At 46.0% G+C, this 15,184-nt stretch overlaps 1 protein-coding gene across 1 annotated transcript; it reads right to left on the bottom strand.

Moving 5' to 3' along the window:
• Positions 1-93: 93 nt before the first annotated feature.
• HPX (hemopexin) lies at positions 94-8,753 on the bottom strand. The gene is made up of 10 exons (XM_049651112.1): positions 8,636-8,753; positions 8,424-8,488; positions 8,255-8,326; positions 7,956-8,077; positions 6,170-6,323; positions 5,281-5,493; positions 4,895-5,026; positions 817-947; positions 574-736; positions 94-435 (listed from the first exon to the last, which is right to left on the bottom strand). Exons 1-10 carry the CDS (start codon positions 8,716-8,718, stop codon positions 176-178), a joined length of 1,395 nt encoding a protein of 464 aa, XP_049507069.1. The 5' UTR covers positions 8,719-8,753; the 3' UTR covers positions 94-175.
• Between the last annotated feature and the right edge of the window lie 6,431 nt (positions 8,754-15,184).

The raw sequence follows: 15,184 nt of genomic DNA, 5'->3' as shown, positions 1-15,184 counted from the left end.
CCTCATTTGAACTTGAGAGCCTCCAGAGAGATGTCATTAGCTTCTTAATTCAAAGGAAGAAGTGAGATTGTTCCACAACCAGGGCCCCTTGAGTCCAGCAAAGAAGCACTCTGGCTTTATTGTAAGGAAAATAGGCAGAAGGGGCTATGCCAGACTCATGTCAAGAGCCCTCCTCTCAATGACTGCAGCCCAGGAGGCTGTCCACTCTCAGGGGCTGGGGTAGGGTCTTGGCTGTGTTCAGTTTCTCCACATCACTGTAGCAGTACAAATTGGGGCCATGGATGAGGTACAAGCCAAGGCCGTTGGCAGAACATGAGTTGGGGCCAAGGGACTTTTCCACACACAGGGCCCCATCAACCTTCTCATGGGGCCAAGGAAGCTCCGTCCATGTGGCTCGGGCTCCTAACTCCAGGTCCAGCCACCACAGCTTCCGTCCTGGGAAGAAGGCATCAGACATAACATGGCTTACACATCATGGGGATCCTGATCTTGCCCTTCTTATGCCCTGATGGGGATCTATGCCATGGAGATATAGCAGCATAAGTCACCCTTTAGTATCCAGATGCCCCTCACCTGCCATAATGTGGAGCCGAGAAGACCCAGGACAAGTAAAGGCTGCATCTACAGCCTCAAGGTTGATCCCATGAGGGCTCCCAAATTCCTTCTCCAGCCTCTTTGGATAACCATGTACTAGAGTATAGCCTCCTTTAGTCAAGAAGATATATATCTGAGTGCCCTGGAGGAAAAAGGACATTAATCAGCATAGAGCTGGATATTCTCCCAGTCACCATTTCAAGCTTCTCTCTCAACACATACCTGGATCAGGTAAAGTTTATCATCCCAGGAAAAGGCAGCATCCACTGTTGAAGGACCCTGGGGCCACTGATGGACAATGGGCCAGCTGTGCCACCCATCCCGGCTGGTGTCCAGACGCCAGTAGTGGGACCCTGGGTATCAGAGGTACCTTTAGTGCTGGTGGTAAAAGGCCAGGCAGTGAACAGGCAAGTAACAGGTACAGGAATAGGTCCTGAGAAGGAGGAGAGAACATCCAGAGGCCAAGAGTGAAGAGGCCAGGTGAGAGGAGCTAGAGCAGGACTTCAGCAAAGTTGGGCATGGTGACCTGATTGGAGCTGGAGTCACTGGGGGCCTGACAGAAGGGCAAGCATGGAGAACAGTGGCCTAAGTCCCAAGAAGGTTGGTGGATGCTCCCTACGCATCTCAGACATCCATGTACAAAAGTACTACAGATGAGACACAGTAACCAGAAGTTGAAAGGAAAGCACCACAGCACACTCCCACTGAGTGTTCTCATTCTGGTGGTGTTCTCTAATCCCTTGAGGTGACAGGAGAATGAGGGAGTAGCCAGACCAGCATCCTCATTTTCTTCTCCCCATCTCATAACAACTTATTAAAGGAATTGTCTAAGTTCCCATTTATCTTTCCTTCCTTACCCCACTTCACTTACACTTATGTCCTCCTCCATTGAAACTGTACTTTTCAAGGTCGTCAGTGTCCTCCAACTTGCCAAATCTAATCGTCGATTCTGTCTCCATCCTGCTCCGCCTCTCAGCAGCATTTGACTGCTCACGACTCCCTTCTTGAAAGATCTTTTTTTGGATCTTGGCTCCTGTGATACCAGCCTCTTCCAGTGTTCCTCTAAATTTTTTTTGACTATTCTTCTCTTTAGCCTGGTATCTTATATTGGAATCCTCTAGTTTGGGCCTTGTCACTACCTACACTCACTGCCTTGGTGATTTCACCCAGTCCAGGGCTTTAAATACCATCTTTATGCTGATGACTTTTGATCTGTCTTCTTCAGCTTTCATGGACCTCTCCTTTGAGCATCAGGCTTAAACTAAACTGCCTACCCAACATGTCCATGTGGGTCCATTAGGCACCAAAAGCCTACCCTGTGCAAACTGATTTCTGCCCCCTGCCAAATACATACGCGTATGCGCACGTGCGCACGCACACACACGCACACACGCACACACACCCCTACTCTTTCCCTAGTCTTTCCCAATTTTAGGAAAAGGAACTACCGGTCACCTAGTTGCCCAGGCCCCAAAAGCTAAGTCATTTCTTGAAACCTCTCTTTTCCCTTCCCCACTCCATCCAATATTCAATCCATTGGTTAATGCTGTCAGCTCGAGGGGTGCCTAGGTGGCTCAGTCAGTTAAGTATCTGACTCTTGATTTTGGCTCACGTCATTATCTCACGGTTTGTGACTTTGAGCCCCTCACTGGGCTCTGTGTTGACAGCACAGGGCCTGCATGGGATCCTTTCTCTTCCTCTCTCTCTGCCCCTCCCTTTCTCTCATGAGCGCTCTCTGTCTCTCAAAAATAAATAAACTTTTTTTAAAAAATGCTGTTGGCTCAACCTCCAAAATATATTATGATGACTCCTCACCACTTCTGCTATTATCCTAGTCCAAGCTGTTATTGTGTCTAATCCGGACAACTGCAAGAAGTACTAGCTGGATTCCCTGCTTATACAATTGTATCTTTAATGACTTGGGTCCTCCAGGATGATCTTCAAAAAATAAGTGAGAACATATCACAGTCATGCTCAAGGCCCCCTCCTGGCTTTCTTTCACAGTTGAAAATCCTTATCAGGCCTATTTAATCTGGCCCCTGCTTCCCTCTTTTCAAACCACTCACCTCCCCCTTCACTGTTCCTTAGCCTCACTGGCCTCTTTTCCTGATCCATCAATGTATCTGCTGTCTACCTTCCCTAAAATGCTTTTCCTCCAGTGCTTTATGTACCTAATGCCTTTTTATCACTGAAATCTCAGCTCAAAAGCATTTCTTCAAAGAAGGGGACCCTCATTTTCCTCACCTCTATCTCATTATCCTGTCCTAATTTCTTGGCAGCTTTTTTTGACACCTAACATTTTCAATTTCATATTTAAAAACATCAACAATTTTTAAATCCATACCAAATGGTATTTGAGAATAAGAAACATTCTGATGTTCCCAGAACACTTCACAACTACCTAAATTATTCTTTTCTTTTTCTTTCTTATTGCCCTGTCTTCCTTAGTCAAGCTCTATGAAGGCATGTGTCTCATCTGCTGTGTTGGCTACTGTATCCCAGTGCCTAGAAAAATGCCCAGTGCCTCTCAGGTGCTCAATCATTATTTGTTGAATAAATAGCTGATGTTCTCACCCTACCCACAAGTTTTCTTTATAGTTGTTTACTGGGTATGTCATGGAGACTCCGTATCCACCTTCACCTCCTTACGAAACTACCCTGCTCGTGGCCCCTATTTTGAGAATGGGCTGTGGTGCTCTTTGTACAGAGGAAATAAGTGATGAGCCCCTTTTCCATCACTAGCCAATGCACACACTGACCAGCAATCACTTCAATGTGGTCTGGAATAAAAATATGGGCTGGGTCAGATTTGCTCTCTGGCAACCCAAGTAGGAAAAAGAGTAAGTGAGGCAGTTTCCAGTTGGATCTGAGGCTAAAAGATGATGAATAGAGAGAAGGAAGAGGGCATGATGGTCCTCGTGCAAGCCAACATTGTGAAAAGGCGGGAAGAATAGGTAAGAAGCTATGACGCAGAGAAAGAAAGATATATTGGAGAGAAGAGAGGACCAGCCCTATGCTAAGTAGCTGAGTCACATGAATGTTTTCACCAAGATAGTGAATTCTCACTTCAGCTGGGGATTTTTAACATAATGGTATTCTCTCCATAGCTGGTACTCTGTCATCAACTAGGGAACATATCTAATACTTTTGATTTGGGAGTACAGCTAAATTCTATTCAGGGCCACATGGCCTGGAGGTTCTATGATCTCTCCATGGCTGGGTATTCTCTCTACATCCCCATGTGGTCCCTATGGCCCTGATTTCTCAATGATCTCTACCTCCTTTCCTTTATCTCTGTCTCACTTTTTCTGTGTGTTCTCCTGGTGGTCCTATGCTTTCACCATAGCTTCATGGTCTGATAGTTATGTGTTCTTACCATGGCATGTATTTACAGTATAAGTCTCTATTTTCACTGCAGGTGTGTGTTTCATCATGGATGAATGTTCTCATTATAGCATGCGTTTCTGTTGTGGAGATATACTTTCCTCATGACTGTGTCTTTTTCAGTATAGCTTGGTAGTCATGTCTGATCAGATTTGTCCAGGGTTTAGGAGCAAAACAGGATTTTCACCATTCTGTGTTCTCACCACTATTTTACATTTGTACCTGATCATACATTTATCTTGGGCTGAATGTAACTTGGTTGCTTTACTCCTTCTCTTGGAGCTATCCTCAAGTGTGGATCAAGACTCATCACTTTGTGCCTCACTAAACCCAGAACATCCCTAGGTATCATTACATGGCCTTTACCAATTAATGCCACAGGTCTGGAGAGAGGTGTCTCCCCAGTCACTAAAAGAAGAAACCTCCTTGGGCTAGTGAAGGTATAAGGGACCCAAAACATGTTGCAGGTTCTCAGCAACAGGAACACCTCATCCCCAGGTAATGCTGTGCCCAGAGGCCTGAACTAAGAACAAGCACTTGGAAAAAGATGGAACTCCTAAGGATATACTTAGGGGGAGCTAGAGGACCTGGCAAGATGTGCAAGAGCAAAGGGAATATAATATAAGGAGTTATATGGCCCCACAGAGGGCACAGACCTGAGAGTAGAGGGTACTGGGAAGCAGACAGGTAGATGAAGTTAGAGGCCTGGGCAATGAGAGACCAGGTTGAACAATATGCATCAGAAGAGATGAGGAATAAAAAAATTGCATGCTGAGGATGCTAAGGATGGGGTCCAAGGGGACAAATAAGGGATGCAGTGATGAAAGTGGAGGAAGTACATCAGAGATGGGAGATACATGCGAAAGAGATGGGAGGAATGGAGGGCAGAGATGGGGGAATTAGGGGTATCTCTCACCACTAAAGGCATACGTGGCACCATGGTTGTCAGTCAGCAGTGCAGATAAGACTAGATCTGGGCCACAGCGCACATCCCTATGGCCAGGGTGGGTACCATTCCCATGGCCTGTCCCATTCCTGTGTCCATGGCCTGGGAAGAGAAATAGGTGAGGGGGAACACAGAGGGAGGTCAGAGGTCAGAATGCAGTCTGAGGTGGAAGAGATGGCAAGGATTAGTGGGAATGTAGGCTTCTCCCACAGGACAACTGGGAAGATCCAGCATGGAGATGGGGCTGGGGCAAGGGCCAAAGTACTATACCAGAGAGTTTAGGTAGGAGCTGGGGTATGAAAACTCAGGGGAGGTAGATGAATTCCAGTAGGTTTCAGGGGCTAGGGCTTTCTCACCTCTGCCAGGGCAGGGTATGAAGTAGTCTCGAACATCCAGAGGGTACTTTGGAAGCACCTCTCCCGTGACAGGGTTGAAGCGCAGGAATTGGTTACCCCGGAAGCAGTAGTAGCGGCTGAGCCATCGCAGGGCAGAGGAGCAGTTCCCAACAGCCGGCCAGGAACGCTCCTTTGTGGCTCTCGTAGTCGAGTCCCAGAACCATGTGTGGTTACCTTTGTCCGATCAATCAACAAGCATTCAGTGGGCCAGGCTACACCCTCCCTTATACTTGCACTGGGCCCAGGCTGGGCCAGATATGATCCTGGCCATGTGAAGCTCACAGCCCACAGGGAAACAGTTGAGAATGATCATACAATAAAATTCAGCAGGAAAATGCACATGATTGGCTCAACAAGTACGGTGAGGAGAGAGGGAAAACTTTCCAGAGAAGGTGATATTTAAATTAATACCTGAAGCAGGAGTTACAAGGCAGAGAATAGGAGGAAAAGGAACTCCAGAGAAAGGAAAGTCTGAAGCATGAAGCAAATTGGGTGTATAGGGAACAGCATAGTGTCTCTGGAACTTCATATTCAAGGTAAGGGCATGATGAGTGTCGAGGCTGGAGGGTCAGTAGGAACTTGCTCATGGAGAACCTTATATGTAAGACTAAGGAATACAGATTTATCCTAAGGGTCATGGGGAACAGTGAAGAACTTTTAGCAAAATTGCACCATTACCTCACCCAGGATGACTTCCTCTCCTTTCCCTATTTGACCTCTAGATCATAACTGGCATCTCTATTTCTTCCCTTCCTTGGGAAGCCATATGGTGGCTCTACCATCCCTGTGTTACCTCAATCACCACCAACTGACTATTACTCCAGTCTCTCTTATTCCTGCCTCGACTGACCTTGGAAGAAGAGGACACCCTCATCTTGGCATTCCCCACGGTGACATTCCACAGCTGCATCCACTGGGGATGGAATTCCAGGAAACTCTTCTTGGAGCAACTTAGGATATCCTTTCTCTTTCTTCTCCGGAGGGTACACCCAGACTTTGTCCCCCTGCATATAAATCACTCTATTTTTAACTGTGCACCTTCACATGCTGCCATTCTGCATTTACACACAACATCTTTGATATATTGCATCTATACAATGTCCTCCTGTAGGCCTACACACTTTCGATCCACCTGTGGATAACAATGTGCTGACCCCTTGCACAAATACTAGTTTGTGCAAATCCCACCACTGTTGCTATAATACATGCACACATCTGGCTGTGTACAACCAGAGACTCCCATGGCACACTTATCTGTAACACCATTAGTCTTGGCAAACACATCCACACACATAGTCATCCTGCAGTCATCCATCCATTCATACATTCATTTGTTTATCTATGTATTCATCCATTCACTCAAGAAACAGTTGCTAAATGACTACCATATGCCAGATATTGTGAAAGGCACTGAGGATAAAAGGATAACAAGATTGTCTCTGCCTTCAAAGAGTTCACTGTAGAAAAGCAGAAAGGATCCTACAATCCTAGCCATGCAGCCACCAAAGTGGAAACATGTGAAGTGCATTGGGAATATAGGCAGAGTGCAGAGTGTTTAAGCTTACTTAGAGAATTCCTGGAAGCCTTCACAGAGGAGGAAGCATTTAGGCCTGAGTAGGAATTTTTCAGGTGGACAAGTGTGGAAAGGGTGTTACCAGCAGAGGGAGCAGAGGGAGCAGCCAGCACAAAGCCTGCACAAACAACTACATGTAGTCTCATGTAGCTGGCACACAGTGAATGTGGTGGGGGAGGAGAAAAGCTTGGAAAGATAACCATAGGCCAGAACTCGAGCCCCATGTGTACCTGACTTGTAGGAATTGGCACAGTGTGGTACCACTTAGTGAAACAGGGGACACAGCAGGAAGGGTAGGTTTGTGAGAAAGATACTAAGTTCAGTTTGGGAGATATTGAATTTGAGGTGCTACAGAACATCTAAGTCGAAGATGTCTGCAGGAAATAAGAACGAGATGTCTGGAGCTCTGGGAGATATCCAGATCTGGTGTCCACAACACAGAGAGTCCTCAGAGCTGTAGCAATGGTTGAGATCACCCAGGGAGGATATATCTGGGACAGATCTCCAAGGAACATACAGGGACTGGCTGAGGATAAGAGCAAGAAAGAGGCAGGAGGGGAAATCAAGCTGGCAGCAAGGGCTGCCCCAAGCACACAGCACCTTATGCAAATTAGGAGAAGGCACCCCTTCCTCTGAGCAGACATAGCCTGGGCCAGGGCATGGGACTTGGTGAGCACAGAAGACTTGATTTCATCTTCCACTCACACCCTAGTCAGATGCCATTGTTATGAACAGCCTGGCCACCATACAAAGAGTACTTGATGCAGAGTCATGGAAATCAAGGGAAGAAATTACCAGGAAGGAAAGGATGGCCAAAAGCATCAGGAGTAGCAGAGAAGTCTGTATAAAGATTGGGCCTGAAGAATAGCCCCTGGATGCTGTGCCTGCCAGGTCCACATGCACATACACTCGCTTGGCTTGAGCTTCTTCAGGAAAATAAGGCACAGGGGGAGGAAATCTGGAACCTACAGGTAAGGAGTCCATGCTAGGGCCACCTGTGGGAGGCTCTATAATGTCCATTCTAGCCCTTCCCGGCCCAGCCCTGACCTTGGCCCAGAAGTACCTTGATCAGGAAGACACTGTTGTGACCACGGCGGAATGCAGCATCCACAGGGCTGGTGAAATTCTTCCACCTCTCTGAGATTAACTCCCGGACCCATTTGTGACTCTTCCACACGAACTCCCCTGAAAACACACACTCACTGAGGGACCCAGAACAAACATTTGGCCTACTGAGATAGTTACAGAGAAGCTGTGTGTGATACCCTCAGATAATTTCTGAGATCTTCCACAGACAGATACACCCTCGGTGAATGGGACCAAGTCTGAAGTCCCAAATGCCCCAAACCCAGCCCCTCCTACCTTTAAAAAAGAGCATGGCCCCATGTTCATCCAGGGTGGTAGCATCAAAGCTCCAGCCATCCGAACAGGGTTCTGGGATGGAGGCGGGGAGATGCAAGTAAAAGACCAGTCAGGTAATACAATGCAGAGACACAGACAGACAGACAGATTCAGGGAGTTGGGGCCTCACCTGTCACATCTGGGTTCACTCTGGCCCCACTCCCACCTTCAGCTCCGTTCCCAGGGGTACCATCCCTAGAGACAAGACAGATAGTTGTCTGGATCCACTGGGCCAAATCCCTCTCCTTTAGCTCCTGTCTTCAAACTTGCAGGGCCCTAAAAACTGGCCCTATCCCACTTTAGCCCAGTCCCCAGTCCTTCCCCAACCCCAGCTTTACTCACGGAGGAAGAGGGTGGGCAAGGGTCAGAGACCAGCACAGGCCCAACAACCCCAGTGCAACTGGTACTCCCAGTGCACGAGCCATGCTGAGATGCCACAGGATAGCTCTGGGCACCTGGATGAGCCCCCTATATAGAGATGGCAGCAGCACCACCCCCACCACGAGCCTGCTGAAACTCCAAGTCCTGTCTGTCAGAACTATGCCAATATTGGCTGATTACATCAGCGCAAATAAGGTCAGGGTCTGGACAGAAATCTGAGTCCAAGACTAACTCTTCCCGGCAAGAGGCCCCATCCCCCTTCAATGACTTTTGAGCAGTAACTAGCCCCTGCCATTGATGCCCAGTTGTGACTCTCATCACCTTGGTGATGGGTCCAGGTGCCCATAAGGTCAAGGAAGGGCATAGATGGATTGAGAAGCACCTTTCTGTGGTTGGATTTACCTCTATAATGGGGGAGGAGAGAAGAGGAAATTACCACTTTTGTGTACTAAGTGTCAAGCCCTGCTCTAAGATAGCTAAAGACACTGATACTTACACATATTTAGCAACCAGACATTCATACAAACATACTTAGACATACTCAGAGAACAGCTTTTTTCCAAGCTTTATCAAGGGTCTTTCTGGGGGCATTCCCAAATCTCTTCAGCTTTGCCCTTAATGGGTCAATAATATTTCGCTGTCGCCAAATGTCCAAGTCCTGCCCCCAGCCCCACCCCTACTGGCAAAGAGCTTTGAAAAATCACCTGGGAGGGAAGGGCTAAATGGGGCAGAAAGAGGTGTCTCTCTCCCAGATTGCATTTCTAGTAATTAGTCTTTCTTGGTAGTTTCCACCTTAAGGGAAAAGTACTTTATTTACCCATCACAGAATAAATAGAACTGTAACTGGGGTTTCACAATATTTACTGCTGAGTCTTGCTTAAATGCTATCTTCTGAATGAAGTCTTTCTCGACCACCTTATCTAGCCATTTCAGACACTTGCATATTTCCTTTATGTCACTTATTAAATCTTGAAATTATTTCATCTATTTATTTGTTGCTTTGTTTGTTTGTTTTGCCCATCCTGTTTACCATTACATTCTATCCATCTAAAATAGTACCTAGTGCATAATGGATGCCCAATAATTATTTGTTGAATGGGGGAAAAAAACGGATTTCAAGTACTGACTACTGTTGCTATTATTGCAGTCAAATTTCTGACAATTTGTTTTCCTTCTGGGGAAAGGGGTATATCAGGAATTGGGGGTGTGTTAATGATGGGAAGCATATTGTGATCAAGGAGTCATATGTCCCCTTGTCACTGCCCTTCATCTGATGGTCTTGTTTCTCTCTCCAGTGTCCCATCCCATATCCTTCTCTCTCTCCAGCCCTGGTATCTCACCTGCTATCTCTAGTATCGGCTATCTTCAGTACTCCTTGGGGCCACTCCCAAAGCCTGTCCCATTTCCATCTGAGACTTGGCTGCTGAGTCAGGAGACAAATATAGGCAGTCTGGTATGGGCCAGGCTGAGGTTCCAGGACCCCTATTCCCTAGCCCCCCTGAAAGGGGCCTGATTCCTCTCAGATGGCCCTATGCCCCTGACATTCCCCTATATAACCCTAGCAAAAGTCTCAGATCCCTTCCTACTCTGCAAAGTTTCCTCCCAACAGAAAAACAAAGATTTCTGGGACCTCTGGAACAATGTGTCACTAGGCCTCTGCTCTCAGGCTCAGTCTTCTCCCCTGACTTACAGATGAAAATGTGCCTTTATAATATCATTCCTCCTTAGTGGGCAAATCGGGACTTCCCAAGCCCTTGGCAGTATAGGCAAATGTCAGGGCTCCTTTGGGAATGCAAGCTGGTGCAGCCACTCTGGAAAACAGTATGGAGGTTCCTCAAAAAACTAAAAACAGAAATACCCTACGACCCAGCAATTGCACTACTAGGCATTTATCCACGGGATACAGGTGTGCTGTTTCGAAGGGACACATGCACCCCATGTTTATAGCAGCACTATCAACAATAACCAAAGTATGGAAAGAGCCCAAATGTCCATCGATGGATGAATGGATAAAGAAAATGTGGTATACATATACAATGGAGTATTACTTGGCAATCAAAAAGAATGAAATCTTACCATTTGCAACTACGTGGATGGAACGAGAGGGTATTATACTAAGCGAAATTAGTCAGAGAAAGACAAGTATCATATGACTTCACGCAAATGAGGACTTTAAGAGACAAAACAGATGAACATAAGGGAAGGGAAACAAAAATAATCTAAAAACAGGGAGGGGGACAAAACAGAAGACACCATAAATATGGAGAATAAACTGAGGGTTACTTGAGGGGTTGTGGAAGGGGGTATGGGCTAAATGGGTAAGGGGCACTAAGGAATCTACTCCTGAAATCATTGTTGCACTATACACTAACGAATTTGGATGTAAATTTTTAAAAATAAAAAATAAAATTAAAAAAAAAAAAGAAAACTACTTGGCAACGTCTACCAAAAGTAATTATATGCATACTCTAGGATGCATACTCTGCAATGCCACTTCAAGGTATATAACCAATACAAATTTATATATATACTTAAAAAAAAGGTCAGAGCTCCTATAGCAGATGCCTGACACCCACCTTGTCCCCACTGCAGGGCATCCCTGGCTGGACCTGCTCTGCCCCAGCTTCTAGGCACTGGACACAGGGAGCACTACCCGCAGACTTGCTCTCACCTATTTTGTTTTGTTTTTTTGTTTTTTGTTTTTTGTTTTTGCCTCTCAGTCTCTAAAACCTCATATAACCTTCCTGGAATTCTCCCTCCTGAGCACCCAGTGACTCTTCCTCAGAAACCCCCTCAAACCACTGTCTGTAGCTCCAGACCTGTGCCTACATGCCCTACAAGATTTCGCTGAGCCTACCAGGGGAATGGAGGTTTTCACATTGAGTCACAAACACCCCTCAGAAAATCCACAGTGAGGGTCTTCAATAGCTGTACTATCAGGGCCCTGCATGGCCCTGCTGCCCCAGGGGAGAAGCCTCCCCTCTGGCCTAGCAGGACTTTTTGAGGGGAGACAGCATACATACTGGATGGTGGTTTTTCAGCTTGGGCTCTTTTTCTCCACACAGTTCTGGTCCCCTTCACAGCATCCCTGGGTCTATCTATCCTAGAAGAGTGATTTGTGGCACTTTCTCACTGTTGTTTCCTAATTCTCTTGTCTACCCTAAGGGGGCTTAGATACCATTATAGGAGTCTTTCTCTTCCTTCCCTGCCCCCACAACCCCCCCCCCCCGTCATCCCCCTACCCCATTTCCCCTGCCCCACCGTCCCAGGGACTAGACCAGCAGAGTCTTCTGCATGGCAGGCAGTTCTGTTCAAGCTCAAGTTCTGAGCAGGAGCTAAGAGGCAGAGGACTGTGTCCATTTGGGAACCCAGGCTGTGGATATGTATGTTGATCATTCCGGTGCTGGTCACAGGGCACAAGACAACTCTTCTCAGGGGACTCAAATAGGACTGGCCTTGCTTCTCTGCTCACTTGAGGTGGCCATTTCTGCTTATCCTGAGTCCTTCCCAGCCCTCTGGGCTGGGCTGAGAAAGGGCTCCTCCATACTTGGGCCAGAGCGCCCCCTGGAGGCCACAGGATTTAGTGTGCACCCACCCTTCAACCAGAGGCCAGTTTTCCTCTCCACAGCCTTCTTTCCCCCCTCCTCTCAGTCTGGCTGTGGGGCCTTAATGGTACATCCCTTCCTCTGCAAACCTCTGCTGCCCTGAGCAGGTTTGGGAACCTCAGTCTCTTGCTTGATTTCCTGGGGAATTCAAGCCCAGAAAGAGCCAACTATCCCTTCCTTGTGGTCTTCTGAATCCTCTTATCCAGCAACTTTCAGACTTCCCACAAAGGGGGACTGAATGTGGGTCTGCAAACGTCTTCATGGACAGAATCTCCTCTTGCATTGCACGGGCTACATTTAAGCTGGACACTCACCCACCATCCCCTGGAATGGCTTGTCTAGCCGGTCCCACCCCTGGTCTGAGTTCTCTGATCTCAGTCATTTCTCCTGGGGCTCACTGAATGCTGGGTGTGCTGGGCCTGCAGCCCAGCTGTGTACTCCTGGAAGCAGAGCCTGGATTCCTTTCCCTTGACTTAGAAGGCTTGGGATAAAGCTCCAGGCACCAAAAAGAGCTAACTGCTCCAGGGGTACCTGGGTGGCTCAGTCGGTTGAGCCTCTGACTTTGGCTCAGGTCATGATCTCACGTTAAAGTCCCACGTTGGGCTCTCTGCTGACAGCTCAGAGCCTGGAGCCTGCTTTGGATTCTGTGTCTCCCTCTCTCTGCCCCTTCCCCACTCTCACTCTGTCTCTCTCTCTCTCAAAAAAAAAAAACAAAACATTAAAAAAAAAAAAAAAGAGCTAGCTGCTCCCAATTGACTCCTCCAACATGCACATTTTCTCTTGTTCTGTCATCATGGGCCTTCCTGCATAATCTATTCCTGCTTCTCTGTGAATAAATATAGTAACAATTTGCTCTATCTATTGGACACATGTATGCGCTTGGCAGTGTTCTTGACGTGGATTATTTCATTAAATCATATATATGACATATATACATACAGGATACTATTAGTCCTATTTTATAAATGAGGTAACTAATATTAGGTATTGTAGCTAAATCCCATTGTTAGCAAATGGTAGAGCCCTGATTAAGTTTTGGCTGCCTGACATTTTGGGGTATGCTCATTACCCTTTCAAAGGGTATACTAGTACATAAGAGCCAGCTTTCCAGAATGGAAAAAGCCCTGATTGTAGCATTTGATAATTTCTGTGGTATAAATCTCCTATCGTGGCCACCGTCAAGCTACAAATGACACCATCAAAGTGGAATTATGAAAAAATGCACAGTAACGTACTACTTACTATATGGCATTTCCACCACACAGATACAATAGATGTAAATAACCTCAAGAGCACAGGTAATAATAAAATGCAGTAAAAATATTAGGAAGTGATGAGTTTTGAGTACTACATTTGATTTTCATAAAATGTACTTAACCTCAAATTCACATAATTTAATTTTTAATAATGGCTGGGTTGCAACAACCAGCTGTCACAATTCCTGAAAATTCAACAACAAGCCCTCGTGAGCCATATGAGCCAGCTCCAGCATGCCACTGCCCACCAGACTTCCTTAATGAATGGGACAAGGGATGTCATCTGCTTTATTCACCATTGTATCTGCAGTACTTAGAGCAGTGCCTGAAACACAATATATGTTTAATAAATATTGAATCCTGTTCCTACTTTCTGAGTACTTATGTACTTATGTATTTATGTACTTCTCTCTGCCTCCCTTGAAGTGCAAACATTATCATTTCTTGTTTGATCACTGAAATCACTTCTGCCCCTCTACAATAGTCTTCATAGCAAGAACAGTAATTTTCAAAAACATACCTGAAACAACCTTATGCTTCTGCTTAAAAGTTTTTTTTCCATGAAGACAAAAATCAATTTTAATTCTACTAACCAGGAACACTACTATTAATATTTTATCTATTCCAGTCTTTTTCTATTCCCTTAACATCCCTTTAGAAACAAAGATATAATTTTATAAAGCTTTTTTCTTCCTTAGTGTATCTTGGACACTAGCATTTTTAAAGGATGCATATATTCCATTATATATTTAAGCAAAACTTGATATAGCCATTCCCTGCTAGTGGACATTTAGGTTTCTCTGGGATTATTATTTTCTATTATAAATAAAGCTGTGACACACATTGGTACACACACCTCTTTGTGCTTTTGCCCAATTATTTCCTTTGAAAACATCCTAGAACTGGAAGACTCTAGATGATTTTAGAGTATCTCTGGTCTACGAGGGGAATAGTTTAGAGATGTTGGATTTTCTTCTGTTCTTTCTTCTCACTTTTCTTTCCACCCCACAGAGTCATTGTCCAGCTGCCAGTCCATCCCAAAAGACACCCTTTCACCTCTTTCTGTGGTTTACTATTAAACTCCAGATCAAATCCAAACCCTTTATCTGAGTTAAATGATCCAACGCAGGCCTGACTCTCCAAACTTGTTCCTTTCCTCTCTCCCTCCACCTTCCTTCTTCCCCAACACGGAGGCCTCCTTTCAGGTCCTCCCAAACACTGAGATCTTGATTCCCCAGGACCTTTGTACCTGTTCTTTATCTGGAAATCTCTACCTCTTCTTCTTCTTCTTTTTTAAGTTTATTTATTTTGAGAGAGAGAGAGACAGAGCACATGAGAGGGGAAGGGCAGAGAAAGAGGAAGAGAGTGAATCCCAAGCAAGTTCTACACTGCCAGTACAGAGCCTGATGTGGGGCTTGAATCCACAAACTGTGAGATCATAACCTGAGCTGAAGTCAAAAGCCAGATGCTTAATCGACTGAGCCAACCAGATGCCCCTCTACCTCCTCTTCTTAACACAGGTGGTTCCCTACCCACCACCCACCCCAGGCTGCAGGTCACTGCTCAAAGAGGAGTTATTTGGGGGCACCTGGGTGGCTCAGTGGGTTGAATGACCAACTCTTTGTTCAACACGGGGCTCGAACCCACAA

Source organism: Panthera uncia, chromosome D1 (genome assembly GCF_023721935.1).
Source record: "Panthera uncia isolate 11264 chromosome D1, Puncia_PCG_1.0, whole genome shotgun sequence".
NCBI classification, from domain to species: domain Eukaryota; kingdom Metazoa; phylum Chordata; class Mammalia; order Carnivora; family Felidae; genus Panthera; species Panthera uncia.
This window is presented reverse-complemented; position numbering and strand designations above follow the sequence as displayed.

Coding starts and splice junctions, on each gene's coding strand:
- HPX (XM_049651112.1), bottom strand. CDS start 8,718: ATGGCTCGTGCACTGGGAGTACCAGTTGCACTGGGGTTGTTGGGCCTG. Junction 8,078..8,254: donor GGCCATGCTCTTTTTTAAAG/GTAGGAGGGGCT, acceptor GTGTGTTTTCAG/GGGAGTTCGTGTGGAAGAGT. Junction 737..816: donor ATAAACTTTACCTGATCCAG/GTATGTGTTGAG, acceptor TTTTTCCTCCAG/GGCACTCAGATATATATCTT.